At 37.8% G+C, this 18,699-nt stretch overlaps 2 protein-coding genes across 4 annotated transcripts; both read right to left on the bottom strand.

Moving 5' to 3' along the window:
• Window positions 1-1,427: 1,427 nt before the first annotated feature.
• On the bottom strand, window positions 1,428-10,120 carry LOC121853663 (actin-like). Of its 3 annotated transcripts, XM_042347991.1 has the most exons (3): window positions 10,064-10,109; window positions 8,580-8,664; window positions 1,428-2,621 (listed from the first exon to the last, which is right to left on the bottom strand). In XM_042347991.1, the coding sequence occupies exons 2-3, from the start codon at window positions 8,631-8,633 to the stop codon at window positions 1,542-1,544; spliced, it is 1,134 nt and encodes a 377-aa protein (XP_042203925.1). In that variant the 5' UTR covers window positions 8,634-8,664; window positions 10,064-10,109; the 3' UTR covers window positions 1,428-1,541. The 3 variants fall into 3 exon arrangements, with proteins under 3 accessions (XP_042203925.1, XP_042203924.1, XP_042203923.1); XM_042347990.1 differs by lacking the exons at window positions 8,580-8,664; window positions 10,064-10,109 and adding an exon at window positions 3,895-3,913 and having other exon boundaries at window positions 1,428-2,708; XM_042347989.1 differs by lacking the exon at window positions 1,428-2,621 and having other exon boundaries at window positions 7,425-8,664; window positions 10,092-10,120.
• Window positions 10,121-16,511: 6,391 nt separating this feature from the next.
• LOC121853495 (actin, alpha skeletal muscle-like) lies at window positions 16,512-18,521 on the bottom strand. Its single transcript, XM_042347645.1, has 2 exons — window positions 18,511-18,521; window positions 16,512-16,833 (listed from the first exon to the last, which is right to left on the bottom strand). Exons 1-2 carry the CDS (start codon window positions 18,519-18,521, stop codon window positions 16,512-16,514), a joined length of 333 nt encoding a protein of 110 aa, XP_042203579.1.
• Window positions 18,522-18,699: the final 178 nt, after the last annotated feature.

Genomic DNA, 18,699 nt, shown 5'->3' with positions numbered 1-18,699 from the left:
TATAAGAAGACATTTTCGGTATTATTAAGAAGATGGGTTACCTAAGCCAGCAGACCAATTACATGACAGCTTATTCGGCGATACCACCAAAAAAATATTAACATTGGGAATTTGTCACATAACATTCTGTAATTTACGCGATTTAGAGAATTTCTTAGTGGTAGTGTCATTCTGTATATACAAGTCGCTTTATCATACTCAACACAAAATAAGAATTCCAGGTTCAAGGAGAGTGACGACTTCTGTCTGTCAGGAAGGTTAGTGCAGTGAATTTATTACTATAGGATCAATTTTCATTCCCTAGTTATTATTATACACGTACGTCATCAATTCCCTTTTTCCCAATAAAGCAAAAACTTAGATTGTTGTGTTTACTTAAAATTTAATTATTCTAACAAAAATTAGGTCTTCTAGGTATTTATATTGGAGAGTGTAGGGTTGTGGTATTGACTGGTAACGATGCTGGATTCTAACAGCGATGTAAAATATGTGTGGAATGAGATTCTTTCTGGGGTTCCGATTGTTGATGTCAATTGTTTGTCTCGTAATACATACAAGGAGTTCAGTCTTAAATGCTTCTAAAAATAATTTTACCAGAAAACGGCATTACCAGAGGCTACACTTCACAAACTCACCTTATGCAAAACAGTTTTATTTTACTGTTTATTGTGGATGTATGGAAGAGCTTGCCTGAGCAGGGAGTCGGGTCTCCATACATATTGACCTTCAACAGACGACTGGATAGGCATTAACCAGATCAAGATGTTAAATACCCTCGGATTAGTAAAGATTTAATGCTACACATGAAGATTTAGACACTCAAGCATTGTGCATTACGTGAGTGAGCCTGGCTGGGAATGCAAGGTTATGTGGGTAACAATGTTGCGGTGATCCCTGTCGTCTTCATAGCCGAACGGATCATCATGAGTAAACATGAGCTCTGATGTCAGCTATAAATATAGTTTTAGTCATGAGAGAAACCTTCATTTTCATATTTTTTTGTACAGTATATTGCTTGAGGAACTCATTTGGCTGTTTGCTGAGATGATATTTTTTGCTTCCTAGGATAATGATAAATTGATCCAGTAGAGAGTGCTGTGGAAATTGGCTTCAACTGTAGTGGTATTATTGTTGGGGCTGAAGCTGTTAAAAAATCAAGGTTTTTGACTTTTGAAGTGTGTGTGTGTGTGTGTGTGTGTGTGTGTGTGTGTGTGTGTGTGTGTGTGTGTGTGTGTGGAGGGGTATCTGTGTCTCCATGTCGTAATTTTTTGTCCTTAGAAATAATCGCCATTATTATAGTTTGTGTAAGCTTTGTGAGTGCGTACGCAAGCTTGGATCTGTGATAAATATTTATTTATCTGCAAAATCATCATTTACTTTTTGTCCAAATATTCCTTTTTCCTCACTATTGGCTAATAAAAGTCAACTTTTACAGATTATTTATAATAACCCTCATAATTTATTTATTAATATGCTCTCTTAAGTGAAGATATATGACATCCGTAAACTTGAAATTCTCCATAAAATTTATAAAATAATAATTAGAAGCACTTCCGGTGGACAATGCCGGGGCCGGACTCGTCGTACTCCTCCTTGGTGATCCACATGGTCTGGAAGGTGGACAGAGAGGCCAGGATGGAACCACCGATCCAGACGGAGTACTTACGCTCGGGAGGAGCAATGATCTTGATCTTGATGCTGGAGGGAGCCAGAGCAGTGATTTCCTTCTGCATGCGGTCAGCAATTCCAGGGTACATGGTGGTACCACCGGACATGACAATGTTAGCAAACAAATCCTTCCTGATATCAATGTCGCACCTCATGATGGAGCTGTGTACAGTCTCGTGGATACCAGCAGATTCCATACCCAGGAAGGAAGGCTGGAAGAGAGCCTCAGGAGCACGGAAACGCTCGTTGCCGATGGTGATGACCTGACCGTCAGGAAGTTCGTAGGACTTGTCCAGAGATGAGGAAGCAGCAGCCACATTCATCTCATTCTCAAAGTCGAGGGCGATGTAGCAAAGCTTCTCCTTGATATCACGGACGATCTCACGCTCAGCGGTGGTGGTGAAGGAGTAGCCACGCTCAGTCATGATCTTCATGAGGTAGTTGGTCAGGTCACGACCAGCAAGGTCAAGACGAAGGATGGCATGAGGGAGAGCGAAACCTTCATAGACGGGGACCATGTGAGAGACACCATCACCAGAGTCACACACCAGACCAGTGGTACGACCAGAGGCGTACAGGGACAGCACGGCCTGGATGGTCACGTACATGGCGGGCATGGTGAAGGACTCAAACATGATCTGTGTCATCTTCTCACGGTTGGCCTTGGGGTTGAGGGGAGCCTCAGTCAACATTGTGGGGGACTCCTCAGGGGCAATGCGGAGCTCATTGTAGAAGGTGTGGTACCAGATCTTCTCCATGTCGTCCCAGTTGGTGATGATGCCGTGCTCGATGGGGTACTTCAGAGTGAGGATACCTCGTTTGCTCTGGGCCTCATCACCGACGTAGGCGTCCTTCTGACCCATACCGACCATCACACCCTGGTGACGGGCGCGGCCGACGATGGAGGGGAATACGGCGCGGGGAGCGTCGTCGCCGGCGAAGCCAGCCTTGACCATGCCGGAGCCATTGTCCACAACAAGTGCTACCTGATCCTCTTCGTCACACATGGTGGTGGTTTTGATATGAGGTCAGTAGAATGCCTAGAAAATAAATATGTATAGGTAATATAATTTTACTCTTGCAAAATCATGCCTAATATATAATAAGAGAATTATATTAATGTACAGGCAAATATAATAGTATTTTGATGAACATTCAGTGAAACTTAGGGAAAATAAATAACTAGAAGTAGTTGATGAGTTAAGATTTTTACGTACTTGTAATTAGAATTATAATGGTAAATATTATTCACTATCTAAAGACACATAAACACACACATAATAAATACATATAATTTCAAGAGCACAACACAAGGATCACATTCTGGCAGTGTGTCGTGTCAACTCATCCTCTCGGTAATAATGAAAAACCTATAACAAATAGTATAGAAAATGTGGATTATTTCTCGATCTTTCGCTATTTAACGACAGCTTTACACTCCAGAATAATTAATGTGTCAGTTTATTTTATAAAATAGTTGCTTCATTATCGTGGGTAATTACTGTCTATTATCATAATCCATTATATGCCATCAATAGCCGCTGTATCTAATGAATATCATCTATGTGTTATAAATTTCATTCTATAACTGATACCTTAATACTTAAGTTGTTATAATCACCCTATTGCAATAATCTTTTCCGTGTTTAAGTTGTAATTTCATCATAGTTTTAGATATGAATGTTTGTGATAATTTTTGGAGAGAAGATTGAGAAGATTTAATAACATTTTTGTTTGTGGGGGAGCGGTACAGTTTATTAAAGTCAGCGTTAAATGGAAGACTTACGTTGACTCAAAATGAATATTTTGTAAAAATTTGTGACACTCTTTAGGTAATAAATAAATGGGTTCCCGAATTATCCAAGAATCATATGTGATTTTGTTCCTCGTACTCTGGAATATGCTAACAATAGTATAACTTTTGAATCTCGGTACAGTTTGGAATGCCTCTATGCCTTCCATCCTTGTGTCGTAGCGTAAGTGTAATCCAACTAATTGCTTTTTAAATTGTCTTGCTCGGGGGCGGGGGGGGGGGGTGGTGATATTAAGCGAATCTCTTATAATCTAGACGTGGAACTTCATATTTAGTCCTGTAGAGTATTTCCAAATTAGGTTCATCACTAAGCTCGTCGGGTAGAGCTCTTGTACCACTATGTTTGGCGCTGACACTGCACTTGGGTGTTTCTGCCTGATGAGGCAGGGGAGGACGGGTAATATCGCACTCACCCGCGTTGAGTTTTGACCACGACTAAACCAATACCCGCTCATGCCCACCTCTTATAAGTCACGGAAATCCTCAACCATAAGAATTTGGAAACGAGCCAAACTTTGTCATCTGATGCCATTTAAAAATTTATCAATAATTTGAAATATTTACTGAAACCGATATACTTCCGAAAACACATCCATATAGGTGACACATATTTGTGATTTGTTGTGTTATAAATCTCGAGAAGTACGTAGGTGATGAAACATTCTGGCTTTGTGTGTAAGTGTACGGGAAGTTTATATCCAGCAACATAGCCCAAAAATGGTTGTTTAGCAATGATTGGCATTTTCTAATTTGGCAGAGATCCGGTCAACAAGTTGTTTATTTGTTAATGTACATATTCTTCTTTACTTAGAATAGTGTTTGGAGTGCTGAAGATTTCTTATCTCTAAAAGTAATTTGCGAGGTAAAGTTATGTTGAAGTGTTTAATACTCTTGAATGCTAAACCCCTGAAAATTTTAAAGTAAAATAAGAAAACGCTTCGTGTATATTCTGCGCCCACTTAATTGTATTAATATCAAGTGTTGTGGATCTTCTTGTCTAGTGCACTGAAGACTCACCGACCTAGTGCCTTGGTCTTGCATGCGAGTGTGTGTACATGTATGTCCATGTTTGTTGCAAGTTTGATCTTATGACAAATGATTTGAAATGTCAACTTGCAAATTATGAAAGCCGAAGAATTATCGTTTTATATTGTGAGAAAATCCCCATTATAATGTCAGTAAATACAAGAGTCTTATTATATCTTTGGCGGTTCTAGTTAATATTATAGATCTGACCCATTGTAGTAATGAGACAAACCCAACAATATCCCATCACTAGCCTCCATCAACGACGAGAATATCAAAGTATATATATCAAGGTAAATATATAAGGGGAAAAAAGACCACCATAAGAGATTTGTTGTTAAATGGTCACCAACACATCAGAGTCTAGTGGGTGTTGACTCGCCTCACTCTTTACATGGGAAATACAAAATGTGTTTAGTTTCAGCAGAAGTTGAAGTCTTGTAGCAGTTATCCTGAATGAAATTTTAAGTTTTCCTTCTATTATAAATATAAATCTAAGAGTTTTTTATAGCCTATATGACTAGGGTAATCCGTGATCATAACGAAACAGGCAATGCATTTGATCCCCCAGAAAACAAAGCCTCTCGTAGGTTATACATCTCACCACGTATCTTTATGATTGGTTCAGTTACGCCCAGATCTTTTAATAGTTGCTAAAATCGACGCAGAACTACAGAGGGTGTGAGAATATATGTCTAATTTGTTAAAAAAAGGGGGGGGGCGGGGGGGAGGGCGGAGGGGGGGGGGCAGAGCGAGACGATCTTCCTGGTAACTGCTGATACCTTCTTCTTAAGGTTTAAGTAGCACTAGCCTGGGGATGCCCATTTCATTTGCCAGGTTTTGTTTGTACTTGAAAATAATTTGTTGTTAAATTGCTCACGATCATGAAAATAAATGCGTGCCTGTCGATGGTCAAGTAGGTCTTAGCATAGCAGGTGTTGCTGTACCTGGATTATACTACTATACAAAGGTGCATAAACGACTAAACCACATGTGGAAATTAGCATTATTAAATAAATTACTTATATGGCGCAGAAAAAAATAACTAACTTTTAGAATAGAAATATAAAGAATAAAATTAATAAGTAACTTTCCTCGGTAAAAATCTAATATATTTGGGTTATTATCATTTATTAATAGGCATACTCATACCTCAACCCAGGTAGACCTTAACCTACGACTGTTATTCATCACCCAGATAGTGACAGTGTCCGCTGGCAGCTCTGCAACGTCCGCCACAATACACCTTACGTAATATTATACCTCTCAACATTGATGACGATAACCTGTCAATATTACATCTCATTACTCGTGTTGATGTTATATTGAGAAGTACAGTACATCTGACTTATAAGTTGTTATAATATATTACTGCACTTCAACAAATATGATCTTTAATCACATAACCCCACCATGGTTAATAAGGACACTCATTAACAATATGTAATTATGAGAGAGAGAACAACGAGTTGAAATATTATTCAGCAGTTTGATTTTTCATTACTACACACCTGGTTTATAAGTAAAAATACTACCCACGTGGATTACATGTTAAAATATCGCAAACCAAATCTATAAGATTACTGCATAAATGGTTTATTAGTTAACACATTAAAAACCTGGTTTGTACTTGGATTTGCTGCAGACCTGGTTTATAAGAGTATTTTTATTGGAAACTTGGCTTATAATAAATAGGAAATCCCTAAAACTCAACAAAAATGTACCATGATGATTCACAGAAAACGGAATCCGTTTTCTGACTCTGAAATTTACATTTTAGGTCGAATAATGAAGGATGTAAGAATACTTATTTTCTGGTTAATAAGCAATTGAGGAAATTATGACAATTGATGACGGATAGTCTCCATATTTACCTTATGATAGCACACACACACACACGCGTTCTATAATGCCTCAAACATCTCATTCTGCCTGTCTCCTTTCCGAGTCTACAACTTTGATCCTATCATCATTAAACGTGGGATTTAAGCTGATGGTCACTCGGGGTGTTATAAGGGAGGTCACAAAATGAAGAGTTTGTATTTAAGGTAATGAGAAATATATGTCGTGGGCCTGCCAGTAGTGTTAAGCTGTCCCGGGCGTTGCACAAAGACTGGGGGAGGACTCATCTTACTGCCGCACTCTCATATGGCACTGAAACTAGGGTGAAAATGGCAAGACGGGCTAAAGACTATCTTGACTGTAGAAATAAAACAACGAGAGGTTACCTGAAGAATATCCACCGGCTTATTTCACTTTGTAATTAAACACCCTATTGGTAACCTAACCTAACCTAGCCCTCCAGGTAGCGTTAGTGTGTTTAATCATCAGATAAAATAAGCTGGGGAGGTAAGCTTCAGGTGATTCAGAATAAGTATATATATGATCAGTTCGATAGATTCCGTAACTTCATGGTATTATATAGTTAAATGAAACAACAACATAGTTGGATGTCCATAGACGTATATTAAAGCTTTAAGAATCAGGAAAAAGTGTGTTTAGTAAGCGTCATGACTGTGTGTTGATAGGGAGACAACAAATAAAATTCCTTTTAGCTTCTTTTCATTATTATTCGTCAACCGTTAAATGATGTGTGTGTGTGTTTGTGTGTGTGTGTGTGTGTGTGTGTTTGTTACAGACATATTGTTAAATACCATAGGAAATGTTCCACTTTCGTAAAAAAAACTGTACTCATATAAGTTGTGGTATGATAGCCAAGTAGCATCCACTTTTTTCTAAACTAGCCCATAATTGCGTTAGGTCAGATTTCATCCGATATGACAAACATACAGTACATACCATACCAACCATCCCACAACACAACTCAGGTATGCCACGTTTCATGGAAATTGAATCTTGTCCTGGGCAATTCACATTTTAACTGATTTCAGAATTTGCATAGGATAATGTAGAAAGATTCAAGTCATAATATTTATTAGCGAACGATGATGTTAACACATACATGTAATTTATGTTCATAATTTTAAAGCGTTTAGAAGCACTTGCGGTGGACAATGCCGGGGCCGGACTCATCGTACTCCTCCTTGGTCACCCACATGGTCTGGAATGTAGACAAAGAGCCCAAGATGGAGCCACCAATCCAGACGGAGTACTTACGCTCGGGAGGAGCAATGATCTTGATCTTGATGCTGGAAGGAGCCAGAGCGGTAATTTCCTTCTGCATGCGGTCAGCAATACCAGGGTACATGGTGGTACCACCAGACACGACTATGTTGGCAAACAGGTCCTTCCTGATGTCAATGTCGCACCTCATGATGGAGCTGTGTACAGTCTCGTGAACACCAGCAGATTCCATACCCAGGAAGGAAGGCTGGAAGAGAGCCTCAGGAGCACGGAAACGCTCGTTGCCGATGGTGATGACCTGACCGTCGGGAAGTTCGTAGGACTTGTCCAGGGATGAGGAAGCGGCAGCCACATTCATCTCATTTTCGAAGTCGAGGGCGATGTAGCAAAGCTTCTCCTTGATGTCACGAACGATCTCACGCTCAGCGGTGGTGGTGAAGGAGTAGCCACGCTCAGTCATGATCTTCATTAGGTAGTTGGTCAGGTCACGACCAGCCAGGTCAAGACGAAGGATGGCATGAGGGAGAGCGAAACCTTCATAGACGGGGACCATGTGAGAGACACCATCACCAGAGTCACACACCAGACCAGTGGTACGACCAGAGGCGTACAGGGACAGCACGGCCTGGATGGTTACGTACATGGCAGGCAAAGAGAAGGACTCAAACATGATCTGGGTCATCTTCTCACGGTTGGCCTTGGGGTTGAGTGGAGCCTCAGTCAACATTGTGGGGCACTCTTCTGGGGCAATACGAAGCTCATTATAGAAGGTGTGGTACCAGATCTTCTCCATGTCGTCCCAGTTGGTGATGATGCCGTGCTCGATGGGGTACTTGAGAGTCAGGATACCTCGCTTGCTCTGGGCCTCATCACCGACGTAGGCGTCCTTCTGACCCATACCGACCATCACACCCTGGTGACGGGTGCGACCGACGATGGAGGGGAATACGGCGCGGGGAGCGTCGTCGCCGGCGAAGCCAGCCTTGACCATGCCGGAGCCATTGTCGCACACCAGAGCGGTCGCTTCCTCCTCGTCACACATGATGGCGGCTCAAGTATGGATTCGGTATTGCCTGAAAAAGGTAAAAATAAGTTTAAGGTTTAAATTGCTATGTGTAAATGAACATATACTGTAAGTTTGTATAGGTAATTATATGATTTCGTAAACATGGAATAAAACAAGTTATTTTTGGCGTTACTAATATATGTAAATAGTGCAATAATCCTTTAAAATTTTGTCACATAACCTTTATTGGGGAGGAAACTATTGGGGGCAAAGGTGTTGTAATAGCGCTGTGTAGAATATTTTCACAGCTGAAGATATGAATAGCATAGCATAAACCCATACTAAAGGATATTGCATATTTTCTTGTACTTATTGTATGCGTGTGTTTTTGTATCGGTCCCAAGTTGCAACTTACTGTATATACACAAGATCTAAAAACATTTCGGTATACCAAGTTGAAACATGTGGTCTTATTTTGGAGATCAATAAATTTTTTACTTATATATAATGAATATTTCCGTTTGATAGTTTTGGGAGATTTAGAAATTATAATTGTTACTGTATATCATTGCTAATACATATTATTGCAAGTTATCACTCCTATTAAAGAAAAGATTTCCCCATACAAATTAATGTCAAATACTAACTATTAGAAGTAAATATTCACTTTTTGGTATGTGCGATATATGACACGACATTATTACTAATTAAAAAGTTAGAAGACATACACGTTGCTGTTGTGAGGAAAATACCATATGAGGAGTAATGTGATCATCAGGAGTTAATCACCTTTATATCAGGGTCTTATGCATGAAAACAGTCGGTGATCTTAATGCTGTCTTTCAACACTAGTGAGGAAGCTTCCTGATTATGTCTTTAAGCCCACACACGATGATGCCTTTCGTGTAACCAACTGAACCGAATGGAGTTTCAAAGCAAAACTAGTATACTAATTTTCCTCTAATAAACAATAATTTGATTTTCTGTTTAACATTCGACACGTGGAGTACTTAGGTTCAATCCCTTCACAAGACGATCTCACATGTTAATTTGTTGACACTCAGTAGCATTAAAAAATAGAGGAGTTGACACTAGAGAATTGCGGTGTGTGAAAGCATTGGGATTAATAGGCACTCGATAATTTGTGCACTGAAAGCTACTGTTCACCGAGTTAGGACGATGTTAAGACTTAAAAATCATGACGATACTGGGGATTTATGACACAAATTCAAGAAGAGGTACAATTATTGAGACCAAGAAACAACAGTGCTGAAATATACTGTAGGTTCACTTAAGCTTGCTGACAAGAGACATGGGAGTGGTAAGGACATATAGTTAACACCAATACACGAGGGATGTCAAGACTTGTCCACAGAGAAATGCACGCCCTGAGATTTAGACGTGAGGGCGTTGAGACACAGTTTCACAAACACTAGCGGGGTGTTGAGATGAAGTATTACAGTAACCTGGAGGAGAGTCCACTACAGCACCTACCCGTGGTGAGTCAGAAGAACGACTAGCCGAAAGCCTGCTGCCTTCTCTTATATATTGAACATTTCCTTCCGTTAAAGAATGTGCGTGGGAGCCAAGTGTGTTATTATATGGGCGTGAGAGAAATTCCGCCACCTATTAGAAAACTATTTCTAATGGATGCTTAAGGTTTTTACTCTATAGAAAGTATTTAGTATTTAATTTGTATTTATAAATAAGTTATTTTTTCTCTATAAACATAACATGCCAGTCTGCACCCACTAGGCACCCGAGGTTGTACATATGTATTTTTAAGTTGGCTCACCCCATCTGATAACTACTTCTCGCAGGCAGCTTTTTTTGGTGGACAGATTGTTTACACTTCGCTGTTCTTCTTGCATTACATGTTGCTGATTCTGAAACATTTCATGCGTAAACTTTTTCTATGATGGCAGTCGATGGTGAGAAGTTCATCCTAATTATTTTATTTGGTGGCTATGTTAAAAGAGCATTTTATTAATGCTCTATTAATATGTTCTTAAGTCCAAGCTCATTGATCAAAGTTTTTTTCAATTATGTATTTTGTCAAAAAACAAAAACTTGCTTATTCCCCTCGTCTCCATACACGAGGTCCTAAGACATGACACACCTCAGTGACCTTCACACACACAAGCTTTAAAAAAAATCGTCTTACTGATGATCGTTCAAATACAATAAAGTACACTTCATAAACTGATAACATCTTTCTACACCCTCTAAATGTTCATGCTGTCGTCTCAATATAAAACACTACGTTTCCTCATCAGTTCAACATATGTTTTACAGAATTCGAGTATATGTTTAACGAGGTGAGGAAGCGAGTAAAATTAAGTGCATATCACAAACCACTGTCCATTAATCCAAGTTTTCAACTGCCAACCAAGTTCTCTTTTCCTAGCAAATCCTTCCAAGGCTTGAGCGTTTGAGTAAACATTTCACTACCTGGTTGATCGTCGTATCTCATGTAAAAAGAAATAGTAATAACAGTGATAGAAAGACAAAACAAGTAAATTTGACAAAGATTTAAAAGCCTGGTGAAGGAATGAATTTCAGTACTTACCAATAAAGAGCTTAACAAATATATGAAAAATAAACTTACTGCTGTGCTTTCAACTATTGGCAAGTTTATGTTTAATGAAGATTCTGCTTGAAGATGAAAAAATTTATGTGAAAAGTTTGGCTTGAAATTAGTTGGAGTTTGAAGTTATTAATTTACAAGAAGACAAAAGTCAGCATTAAGATGTACGTAAAAATAGTTACATAATAGAGTTAAATCTGAGCAACAGAACTCATGGAAACAAACAACCGATTTTGTAATCTACTAGTTAACTTTGTGATAAATATTTTCTTTGGTCAATAGAAAACGACTTGAAATCTAGATATAGTTACGAAGTTAGTAACTAAATCAAGAAATACAGAGGACAGTGTTCGTATCTAGAAATACTCCTCCGTAATGGCTAACTTAACCCTTGTCCACGAAAATGCTGCGAGTGACAGAAACAGAGAGTATAAGATTTTGTGGATTAGTTCGGGAATGGGATTTTGTACTCGTATTTTTTAATGCGGATATTTCTAGGGTTCCATGACCGCAGAATTTGGAGAGCTCTTTGATAAATAAAACATTAGTTCAAGAAAATACACAGTCCGGCACAACCAGAAGATCGCCCGTGAGAAGAAGGTGCAGTACGTGTGTGTCAGCTAGGAATGATCAATATGTAAACAAACACTTTCAATGATCGCGGCCCAGCGTTTACTACACAGAAACGAGTAGGACGAGGCATAGTGTCCGGATCCTGTAAAACTTTGATGTTATGCTTACACCGAACTCTCTACAAGAAGATAACAATAAAGATTTGATGATTTAACCGCGAGGCTTTCAGAGATGCAAGGAATTATGGAAGATTCAGAATAGAGTAACACACTGTAGGAAGAAGGTGACGATACAGGTCTAAAATGATTTATTATGCTTACATTATATTAAACAATGCACGGATTTGTAAGAGAGTGTCTGAAGAAGAATTAGCTTTCAGTGGCGTAAGAACAGATATTATAGAAAGTTTGCTGTGGATATGAAAGACGCTTAGAGTTTCTGGACGGATTTTGGAAAGGAGAGTGTAAAAATATGATTGGTAAAATAAAGTTCCTTGCCAGATGATGTAAAACTAATAGAGGTAGAACAGCAACACATATTCTCTTTCAACACACTTATTCCACTTGATTTTAAACTCACTTTTCCCGTTTTATAAAAGTTTTCTGACTGCTCCTCAAATCAAACCATCACATCAGTAACTTCCTTCATCTCCTTACCATTCTTGATGCAGCTCTCTAGAAGGTTATGAAGTAGATAATACTTTTTGGTGACAGATTTAGACCTTAGAAAGGGTGAATAAGATGCTTCAAACCACCGTTGTGACTATAGGTATCTGTGCAATATGGTATTTGTGGTCTCATGTTTTGTTGTAGAGCAGGACCACACCAGCAGTCACCATTTCCTATCGTTTCTCCTAGATGACGTCTTGTAGGTTCCACATATTAAGTCAAAATGATATTCAACTTTGATCGTTGTTTTATGCAGTTTTATTCAGTCATCAGAAACCCTCTTGTGTTCCAAAAGTTGAGACCAGAGAGCTGGCTTCTGAACTTCATGGAGGTTGGATTCCATATTTTACTCAGAATCCCTATTATTACCTAGACCTCATCTCCCGTAACCAGGTAGGAAAGAAAGTCGGCTGTATTAGCTTTGTACAATTCAAGGAATTCTAGACTTAAGGCCGTCCTCTGGTGTAAATCCTAATCAGTGTTATTTCAAGTAGATCATGCCACAAAAGCCTTAGACGCCCTTAAGAGTACACTTCCATGTAAAATTTTAACTTTATTGCTTATTTCATCGGGTGTGTTACTTAAACTTTCGATTCACTCTACTGTTGCCTCGTTGGTGACATCTAAAGGCCGTCCTAATCCTTGTTACTGTAGCATATAATAGGGCGACTGTGTCATACAATCCCACTGTGTCAATGAATAGCCTTTGAAGTGGAATCTTCTATTTTGCCAAAATTAACGACATACTGAAACGTCAAATTTTAAGCTCTCACTTTAAAACAAGAATATGTGTATCACAAAACTTAAAGTTCAGTAATTGCAAAAAATATCCAGGTATCGAACTTCGTTGTAAAAAATAAGAAACTATGCCATAATGCTTTACCCATGAAGTGTAACAATTTTTGGCCACACCTCGTGTGTGTGTGTGTGTGTGTGCGTGTGCAAACACACACACACACACACACACACACACACACACACACACACACGCACACATATAGATGTTAAAATTAAGACATATATAAAACAAAAGAGATCAATGATTCAGTGGTTTCAATAAATAGACAACAAGAATCTGTGGAAAATCTCAGTCAGTAGGCTTAGGCAGACAGTTAGTGTGTACAAGACGCTCACTGGGAGAAATATTACCGCAAGACCCAGAGACTGGCTGCCCAGGCAAAGGTTCTATGTTGGTCTAGCACAGGTGGCGCCCACATCAGCCTGTGTTCATCTCACTCTCTCGGTGTTTATGTCTTTGTGGGCAACACTTCCGGGAAACTGAGCTGAGGCCTGGGTCATCGCCAGCTAACCAGACCGGGGCATCTCGGCAGGGCACGTCACACACACGCCTTCTCAACCACTTCACCTCTGTGCTCCCTCCCCGACACATCCACGCTCTCACTACGATACATTTCTAAAGCTAAATAGGGTTCCGTGTTTATATATATCCGAACAATAGAATCCCCGGTTTCCCCGAAAAACAATTAGAGCGCTCAATGTGTAACCCTTCACACACACACACACACACACACACACACATTCGTAACTGGTGACATAAGAACTTACCTAACTGATTCATGTATATACGGTACAAAAAGTGCCGCCTTAAGTGGTGCCACATTACAATGATACTACCGAAATTTCATCTCCACAAAGAAAAGAAAATTATCAGATGGTGATGAAAAGAAAAATGGATCTTAAGGCAGCTAGTTATGTTATTCATCACATTTACAATTAAAGAAATATTAAGTGACTTTTTTTTTAATTTAAATTTACTCATAACGTTGTTGTTGTTGTTTCAAAATACAATATATCAAAAGTAATCAAAGTTCTCTTAATATAACAGAAGAAATTATATAAAATCACTCAAATCATAACACTGATATCCCACTCAGCTTTAGTTTTCATGTATGGCATCTTCCTCTACCTTGAGATTTCAGTGTCCCCATAATATGTTCACGATCTATATGTCATAAACCAAGTTAGTGTCACTGGCAATGCGACTGTGCCATAAAGATGATAAAAGTTTATATATGATTCATTTTATCGTAAAGCAAGTATTATCTAGTCAAATTTGTCCTTTACTACTGATAAGGGAAGTTAATTCTTCTCTTTGCTTACAGGTTAATTCCACTAAAAAAGAAATAGGAAATGCAGCCTTTTTTCTGTGTGTGTGTGTGTGTGTGTGTGTGTGTGTGTGTGTGTGTGTGTGTGTGTATGTGTGTGTGTGTGTGTGTGTGCAGGGACCACAGAATGAATCTTTTACAACAGGATAAACATACAGAAACTGCACTTTCACACACGTGTTTCCAAATATCACGTGTAAATGGCATAAACATGTACCTCTTTGGCTCCAGGTCAGTGCAGTGTATAATTAGATCCTTGAAAGACTGTATAATAGTCACCGCCTTCGGCTCTGTAATCTCGGATGTAGTAGTTTTTGTTTACATTTATTTCCCCACAGCTATTTACTACGGATATTTGGTCTTTGTAAAACACAGTATAGGTAAAATACACCTGTCATTATACCCCCTTTTTCCATCTAAGTTAACATAAATTGTATTGAGAGTTATACTATAGATTTTATACATTGTGTCACATAGATTGCAGTTGAGCATACATACATACATACATACATACATACATACATACATACATACATACAACTCGAAACTTTATTTTCACGCTGCTGTTAATACATACACGACAACTCTCGCGTATATACAAGTATTTCAGCCTTATAAAAATACACAACTGCTACTTAGGATTAGTGTACAACTCACCACACAATATCAGTTTAATTCTTACATAAAACACATATAGACATGAGAAAACTAAGAACTTCCTCTGTTTAAATTAACAAACAATCCATCATACACACACAAAAGTATACAGTCGAGGGAAAACTTAAATAAAGATGAACAGTATCACGCCCACTACAATCTCTTAGAATGATGCAGAACGTCACTGAAACACACACTAGGAGTTAACAGCACCTAATTATCACTCAGATGGCTTCACTCCAGCACCAGGGATGAAACAATGATAACTGAAGCCTTTCAGTGACGTTACATACGCACTAGGAATAACACAGGAGATAAGTAAAGGCTTACTGGTCACATACAGCATGCTTAAATAATGACACAGTTGAAATTAAAAAAGACGCGCTGCACTCACATTGAAACAAAGGTAAGAAGTTCCTAACGAAGGATATGTTGCAGCTGTTGGTAGCCGATGACTTTCGATAAATGTTCTTCGTTATCTCCTGCTTCAGGTAAGTATCTTGTTTAATTGGTCGGGCCCAATGGCTCACACGTGAAAAGACTTACTTCATTCTCGGCCATTGTGTTATATTTACTGAATTGTTACGGAACTGTTACATATAGCCAGTACCCGTTTTTAATGGGTATGTTTTGCTCTTGATTGTTGTAATATATGTGTTTATCTTTGTATATTCACCTGTAGGATTTAAACTTTTGTTAATTTTGCTCTGTGGTTAAATTGAAGTTAAGGTTAATAATGGTTTGTTATTCAATGCAGTTTTTCCTTCCATTATAATTAGTGATAAATCTTTCGCATTCTATTTGTCATATTGATTTGCTTCGATGCTATTGTACTAATTTTATGTTTTATGTCTGATAATGACGAAAGATTTGTCGAAACGTTACCAAATAAATGTTGCTGTTCTATCCATACGTTGGTACTGTTATTCATCCTTTTTACACGCTTACCCTCGAGGAGACTCAATTGCATCATATATATATATATATATATATATATATATATATATATATATATATATATATATATATATATATATATATATATATATATATATATATATATATATATATATATATATATATATATATATATATATATATATATATATATATATATATATATATATATATATATATATATATATAAATATATATATAATGTCTGACACACTTCGAAAATAAGTTTACACAAAATTTAATCATTCATCCTGTGAAAACTGAAATGTACTGCTGATATATTTCCATAGAAACGTTATTGATATTTTCACAGTGACATAATTACTCACCTTATGAATAAAAATAGTTAAGACATATTCGTAGCAAAATATGTAAAAATCGAAAAGAATTTGTGGTGGACAATGCCGGGGCCGGACTCGTCGTACTCCTCCTTGGTGATCCACATGGCCTGGAAGGTGGACAGAGAGGCCAGGATGGAGCCACCGATCCATACGGAGTACTTTCGCTCGGGAGGAGCAATGATCTTGATCTTGATGGTGGAGGGAGCCAGAGCAGTGATTTCCTTCTGCATGCGGTCAGCAATACCAGTGTACATTGTGGTACCACCGGACACGACAATATTGGCGAACAGGTCCTTCCTTATGTCAATGTCGCACCTCATGATGGAGCTGGAAGAGAGCCTCAGGAGCACGGAAACGCTCGTTGCCGATGGTGATGACTTGACCGTCGGGAAATCATGGTAACTGGAGCATCATCTCCGGCGAAGCCAGCCTTGACCCTACTGTAGGAATAATCTACCTGAAAGTAAATAGCAGCTTAAGATAACATGTTTCGGGATATATTTTTAGGGTTTATTTAGTAAGCTTCAGCGAGCTCAGTAAAAAGAGAGTTTTGCATAATTATTATTTATAGATACAATATAGAGGTATCAGTGGTATATAAAGAAAGGTATCTAGGTTAATGTTTGTGCTCTGTTGACGAGACAAATGTCACTTGTAATTTTTAAGCAGAATAAGTCGTTGAATATTATTTGAGATAATAAACCCGATGAGCTTGAAAGGCATAGTGAAATAAATGTTAAAAATTTTCATCTAACAAGACTGTATTTGTTATTATAAAGTTTCTTATCGAATGTATCCGAGGTTATTATATATATCATTTAATCGCATTTAAAGCATTATTATTATTATTATTATTATTATTATTATTATTATTATTATTATTATTATTATTATTATTATTATTATTACCTTATGCCACCATAAAGTTAAGATACTGGAGATCAATATTATATCTATGCTCTGTTTAGTGATATCTTTTAACATTTTTATTAACAAACCTTCACACAAAACGCACATACACGTACACAACGATGTGTAAATTTACCGGTTTTGAATCTTCTTTGGGTCTGACTAATTCTTTCTGAGTGTCGACACCTTTATATAGTGTGGTTTAGAATTCCCGGTTACAGGAGAGGCCCTCTAGAAATACCGTACCAAGAGATAAACTTATTTTCCTGGTTGTGGTGGGAAGATGCTGCTCGAGTTTCAGATACCTAATGCCTGCCAAGAGTTTTTCTATTATTGAACCATAAAGTTATTAATTATCACTTGAGTAATAAGCTTCATTACTTTCAGTGGAGCCCAAACCAGTGATATAAGAATCAGAGTTTCCTGTATTTATCTGTCAGAGTGACGGTTAGTTGAGAAAGGTTACGAGTTGTAAAGATTTTTCCCCAGTTAGTCTCCAGCGCATAGGTAAATTTCTTATGGCCATAGCAGGTTTTTTCTCAAAAAAATATTAAGTTTTATTTTTATAAAGGATGCTAGTAAATCTTTATGAAAATCATTTTGTAATATGAAGGGCTCGACAACTGTGGCGGCATCTTTCTTTATCCTTAACAGGATTTATGGACTAGTAAACAGCGAAAGTGATTTTCAATCTTTACCAGAAAATTAGCAAAACATATGGCTACCAAATGATAGAACGACCAGGACATACAGAAATTAAAAAGATGCAAACAAAATTCAGCTATTGATAGGGAAGTCCCAGTTTAAAAAAAATCGCCTTAATCATATTAATATTGCTTTAATTTACTTAAATTTTAAAGTGTGTGTGGTGTATCCATATGATATGATATTTACCTAAAGTAAATACAGTGTATATAGTCGCCTATGAAGGTTTAAGTATGGGAAAATTACCGAAAGCTAAACACATTTCTCTCATAACCTTCCACTTTCCCTTAATTGATTACTATTGTTAAACGGTGTAAGTAACCTTGGCAGCTGCAGCATCTAAGTGAACAAGTATTTTCTCACTTATTATGTATTTATTGTTTATCTTACCTAACCTTCATGGTATCCTCTATGTTAAGGCTGAGAATTGACCTAACAATGCTCATTACTCGAAGAAATTGTCATTTACAACGTAATTTTAACTTTATAGAACTAAGTATGTATTTCTTTTTCCTGTGTATTCAAGCGGACGGTACCTATTATGACACACTGCCCTTAAGTGATAATCTTATACTATTT

The sequence above is a fragment of the Homarus americanus genome, unplaced genomic scaffold, assembly GCF_018991925.1.
Source record: "Homarus americanus isolate GMGI-L3 unplaced genomic scaffold, GMGI_Hamer_2.0 scaffold4896, whole genome shotgun sequence".
Taxonomy (NCBI): Eukaryota; Metazoa; Arthropoda; class Malacostraca; order Decapoda; family Nephropidae; genus Homarus; species Homarus americanus.
This window is presented reverse-complemented; position numbering and strand designations above follow the sequence as displayed.

Coding starts and splice junctions, on each gene's coding strand:
- LOC121853663 (XM_042347989.1), bottom strand. CDS start 8,633: ATGTGTGACGAGGAGGAAGCGACCGCTCTGGTGTGCGACAATGGCTCC.